The sequence below is a fragment of the Notothenia coriiceps genome, unplaced genomic scaffold, assembly GCF_000735185.1.
Source record: "Notothenia coriiceps isolate Sejong01 unplaced genomic scaffold, NC01 NC01_scaffold00017002, whole genome shotgun sequence".
NCBI classification, from domain to species: domain Eukaryota; kingdom Metazoa; phylum Chordata; class Actinopteri; order Perciformes; family Nototheniidae; genus Notothenia; species Notothenia coriiceps.
The window spans coordinates 1-5,735 of NW_011349703.1; the positions used below are offsets into that span (position 1 = coordinate 1).

Sequence of the window (5,735 nt, forward strand, 5' to 3'; positions counted from 1 at the left end):
GACAGAGCACCACTCGAGACCAAATTTGGGCCCTCGCCCTCAGTGGGAGGGCTCCGACACACACACACACACACACACACACACACACACACACACACACACACACACACACACACACACCTCTCAGACTACATGGACAAGCATTCATTCTCACACACACACACACACACACACACACACACACACACACACACACACACACACACACACACACACACACACACACACACACACACACACACACACACACACACACACACACACCTTATGCGCCCATCCCCCTACATGGATCACACTTGGCACACACAATACATGTTCAGTGTCTGTTCTTTGTATATTTACTGCAGTTGTTCATGTATACCAGTAGTCTGAGACAATATGCACAGTTTGAAAGGGTGTTAAATGAAATGTGGTGATGATTAATGGTTTTTGTGTTAATGTAATAGCAGTTAAAACAGGACCGGTTAAATTTGACAGCGTACACCAAAGTAAGGGGGGGGGAATGAAGACAATAGGAGGGTTAAACAGCTTTGGTGAGGAAGAAATCTTTACAAACAGACTGAAAACATAGCGTCTTGGCGGAGATAATATTAAACGAAATGATAACATGGATGTCGTTTAAACCCCGCTGAGTAAACTAATACATTTCTAATCACTGAGCTGTTTAATATGAAATGCTTCACAGTGGAGCGGCTCTCTTATGTGGCATTGTTTCGCCTCAGTTGTCTAAAAATAATGAACATGTTTGCTTTCGTTCTAGATTACCCCGAGGGCACACTGTCATGCCTCCACCCACCAGTGGAGCTAGGATTTCAATTAACACTCATTCTGTAATTATTATGGGCTGGAATTACACCACAAACGGTGTTCCTGGTGATTTAACACTGGCTGACTCACAAGCACGATGCATGTCTAATTGAAACAACCTTGCATGTTTTTTCACAGACCTGAAGAAGTGATTGAATCCGTGTTTGTGTTGCAGAGCTTGAATTTCCGACTGTTTTCATAATGTTGTGCTGTAATGCCAATAAAGACGAGACTCTGGCTCCACTGATGTGACAATGTTTTGTCTTGTTTCTGGCAAATCCAGGTCAGAAGGTTCTCCGAGGCGTACTTCTTCACAGAACACCCCAAAGAGATATCTCTGACTTTTCAAGAGGAACTGTAAGTATTAGGAGCCATGAGAGGTTTTTTTTTTCTTCTACGATCCATTTCCAAAGTCTGATCTGAAAGCAGTCTCTCCTGTGTTCATGACTTAGGAACACGTCATAAAAGGTTTTGCCATCTTTCTAAATGCAAGTTACAAAATGAAGTCTCACCATTAAGAAAACATAAACATGTCTTCGTCTTATGTACAGAACCAGTCAAAAGTTTGGACACACCTTCTCTTTCAATGGTTTTCGTTTATTTAAAATGTTTTGTACTTTGTAGATTAATACTGAAGACATCAAAACTATGAAAGAACACATATGGAATTATCCAGTAAATAAAAACCTTCGAATGAGAAGGTGTTACGACTGATTGAACGGGTATGAACTCAAGTGCACAACTCACACAGGATTTAACAAAAAAAGGTTTATTCAAACCAAAGCTCAGCTATGGTGGTACAAAAAACAAAATCACTCTTAAATAGGAAAAATACTAGGAGCATGAGCAACAAAAATACTCATTGAGCCTCAGCTGTCCCTAATGATCATTCCTCACCTGTGTATTTAGTCCGTGCTGTTTCCTTGGTCAGTGCCAGTTCGTCTTTTCTGTATAGCAGAAAGTGCTCCATGTTACTCTCCTGACATAAGCTATTGTTAGCTAGCTGCTTAGCATTTGTACCACCTAGTTGGTTGTTTTCTTCTTAGCTACTTTAGTAGTTTTCCGCAAACTTAGTTGGTTGTTTTTTTGTTGCTTCCAGTCAGTACATTTTTTGATCATTGCCTGTTTTATTTTTACCTTTTGGATTAAACGCTTGACTAAAGACCTTTTTGCCTGGTTGTGCTCTTGAGTCCTATTTTTTGCTCGTGCCCGTACTTGTGTCTGACAGCGTGGGGGTAATCCTGGATTGATAATGCTGGTTGTAGTCACAAGGAACGAAACGAACTGGCACAGGACAAAGGGGGACGAGGACAATAAATACACCAATGGGGGAACAGGTGGAAACAATCAGGGGCGGGGTCGACAATCACAGGAGTGGGAGACACACAAGGAAGGGAGGTCAGAGTATCTGAAACGAGAGGGAAGGTTACTATTCAAAAATAAAGGGGAAAATCACTAGACAAAGACACTTAACTAAACTTAACATCATTTGCGAGGGATGACAGAAGGTGTTTCCAAACTTTTGACTGGTAATGTGGATCATTGGGTAGTGCTGCACTTCAGCCTACTGTAGCCACAATTAGCTTAAAAACAACGAACACGTAGAGATAAGATGCTGCTGCTTCAGACCTGCCAAAACCTTATTTTAATCTTTCACACATAAAGAAAAGGAACTTGTGTTCTCAAGTCATGAACCAACGAGGTAAATCAACTTGAATCAGACTTAGAAAAATGGATCTCAAGATTGTTTGCCCTGCCAACTTCCCTTACAGGGCTTTCGTATATTAGCCCACCCATGATAAAACACGTTATTCTACATATGGAGAAAAGTTCAACCATGGTATTATTCTTCTTCTTCATTCAGGATCAATAGACATGGCCAGATAGCTGCAGACGTGCGGAGCTCAGACTATCTGACCAAGATGCCTCCTCTACCTGTCGAGTGCCTGGACATCGATGGAGACTGGAACAGCCTGCCGATCATCTTCGAGGACCGATACGTGGAATCTCCTCAAACAGGTAATATAAGAAATGATTCACAGCTAAATACATTTTATTTTGCTATTTGTTAAAAAAATATCACTGGTCCCCGGCTTGAGCTTGAATCTCAGGATCCATGTATTTGTGATCCTCTCCAGAATGGAAGTTGTCATCACATACAGAGCATCAACTAGTTCCTGAACAGTGTCCTTCACATGCTGATATCCAAGAGAGGGAGTTACACAGTCACAAGAAGGAGGAATTATGATTATTTCTAAAAATTATGACATTTTCTCACTTTTTCTAAAAGTTATGAATTTTTCTAAAAATTGTGACTTTTTTCTAAAAATTAGGAATTTTTCTCAAAATTCTCCTTTTTTTATTTTTTTTCCTCAAAATCTCAAAATTAGGACTTTTTCTACAAATCTCAAAATTAGAATTTTTTCTCAAAATCTCAAAATTGGGACTTTTTCTCAAAATCTCAAAATTAGAACTTGTATCTGTGATCCTCTCCAGAATGGAAGTAGTCATCACATACAGAGCATCAGCTAGTTCCTGAACAGTGTCCTTCACATGCTGATATCCAAGAGAGGGAGTTACACAGTCACAAGATGGAGGAATAGAAAGCAGTATTCAATGTTTACTTCAGCTCCACGTCAGAAATGAGCATGCTTGTCATATGTCTCTCTCCATAGAGGCTGAATCATCATGTTAATCAAGTAGCTATCATATGCCTCAAACAGTCCTGATGCTCTTCTAGGTCATCACACATCCTGTTATATTTACAGCTACAGTTGGGATACCTTTGTCATCATGAGTACTCTGATGTTGGAAGAGGACATTCAGTATTTTCCTAACACTATTACATAAAGTTAAGTGCAATGCCTTTCTCTTTCCAGAGTGGGAATCACATGTGCCAACCGCTGATGGGAAGACCAACCCAGGTCTCAATGGGATTTTTGAAAGCAGGCAGGAAGACAGAACAGCAGCAAAACTCAAGGATCAAATGGACATTGATGACTGCATGGACCTGCCCACATATATGTCACTCATGGCAGAGCAGAGTAAGACCAGCAGTAACATCAGAAGTACCCAGAACATCATCCTAACTAAAGACAATGCTGAACCCTCTCTACTAGAGGCAGAACTCTTAAAGCAACCAGAGGAAACACAAGACCAGGATGTGGACAGCTGTAATCCAGATCTGAGGTTCATTGAAGTTAAGCCTTGTGATGTCCTCTCCTCAAACCACCACTCCCTCATTGACACCAATACCATCAGTGATGAGTCTCCTGAACATCAGTTAGAAAATACCATCCAACTCTGTGATGCAACCAGCGACAGCAACGCGAGAGAGAGTGAAAACACTGAAGAGGAGTCTGATATTGCCATGCCATTAAACCACTCTATGGACGATGAGAGTGAAGATGTTCCTCCTGGCAGCGTACAGACTTCCTACGCACATCCGGTTATATCAACCTTTCCGGGCGATCTCAGAAAAGAGTTGATTCACCGCGGTGGCCTGGTGGGCTCCAAGACCATGAAGCGCTCGTCCTCCGTTATTTCTGACTCAGGCATCGAGAGCGAGCCCAGCTCAGTGGCCTGGCCCCTCGAGGCTGTGCTGAGAGGCAGACCTCCCCTCGACTTCTCCAGCGAAAGAGAGATCCCACGGCAAATAGTGTGCCGCCACCGGGTTCACAGAAGCTCCCTGGAAGGCCTCCAAATGGAGAGCAACGGCAGCGGAGGTATACAAGCCTCCCTCACCTCTATTAGCTCCTTGCCCTATGAGGACGATCAGAGGCAGCTCAGCAAACTGACCAAATCTGTGTCGGCACCGCAGATCAGCAGCCCTGAAGACACTGAGGAGGACCGTGTCCTCAACCAGGAAATAGATAGCTTAGTGCAACATTCACTGAATATCAACTGCTCTTCTTTGAGCAGCAACCTGGATTCAGTTCAAACAGAATCGTCTGTATTAGATCCGAGTTCAGCGACACATCTTATCCTGGAGGAGAGTCTTAGCTCTGAAAGCTCTGCTCAGCGCCTGCCAGAGACGAGCTTAACCCAGTCCGTGTTAAGTGGTGTGTCTGAAGGACTGATTTTACAAGAGAGCCCTCATGTGAAGGAAAGTGCTGTTATTGGCAGCCAGGGGGAGAATAAGAACCATCAAACACACATCAGTGGAGAGAGCGCCTCAGTGGAGGATGTGCATTTCGCTGAAACAGAAACAGCGCCCTGCAGCTATGGAAACAGACCATGTGTGCATAAAAGTTCAGCAGCTCAGGAGAGAATTAACTCTGACGACGAGTGGCAACGTTTCCATGAGAGCGAAGTTATTCATGTTGAAGACCAGGAGTGTCTGGATCTTTTAAGGCTTCAACAAACCAGACATCTCCCCAGAAACATTGCTCAGAGGCCCAGTAACCTTTCAGGGTTGATAGCCAATGATATCGCGTCACCTGTCGACCTCAATGGGATATCAACCAGTGAAAAAGAGCCTTTAGAGGGCCAGACGAAGCCCGCTAAGATACCCAACTCTGGGCTGGCCTTCGTGAATAAGAAGATGGTGGAGGTGGTGAACATGTCGGTGTCCTGCGCCCCCACCTGTCTGCCATTTTCTTCTGCTCTGAGAGACTCTCCTTCCATCAATGGGATGTCCGCTCGACAGGCTACCTCGCCGATCACTAATCAGCCGCTGGGCTCCTTTGGTATCATCTCCTCGTATTCGCTCAATCCCCTGAACATGGACGACGAGTCCAATGAACGGATGCTGAAGTGAGTTGATGTTTCACTTAACCCTCCTGTTGTCATATTAAATTGCTGATCACCACTTTCATTGAATTCTGGATGATTTAGTCAACTTTGTAACACCCATGGTGTTCCCGGTAAAAAAATGCCATAAAGAAAAGGAATTAGTAACCATCCGGATCAGATCACACACACACACA

At 43.4% G+C, this 5,735-nt stretch overlaps 1 protein-coding gene across 1 annotated transcript; it reads left to right on the forward strand.

Annotated features, from left to right (window-relative positions):
- Nucleotides 1–1,071: 1,071 nt before the first annotated feature.
- Nucleotides 1,072–5,566, forward strand: LOC104949989 (protein FAM135B-like). The gene is made up of 3 exons (XM_010776428.1): nucleotides 1,072–1,164; nucleotides 2,672–2,826; nucleotides 3,687–5,566. Exons 2-3 carry the CDS (start codon nucleotides 2,730–2,732, stop codon nucleotides 5,564–5,566), a joined length of 1,977 nt encoding a protein of 658 aa, XP_010774730.1. The 5' UTR covers nucleotides 1,072–1,164; nucleotides 2,672–2,729.
- The last annotated feature ends 169 nt before the right edge of the window (nucleotides 5,567–5,735 follow it).

Excerpts from the sequence above, each read along its gene's own strand:
- LOC104949989 (XM_010776428.1), top strand. The coding sequence starts at position 2,730 with ATGCCTCCTCTACCTGTCGAGTGCCTGGACATCGATGGAGACTGGAAC. Across the intron at positions 2,827-3,686 it reads CGTGGAATCTCCTCAAACAG|AGTGGGAATCACATGTGCCA; the intron begins GTAATATAAGAA and ends TTCTCTTTCCAG.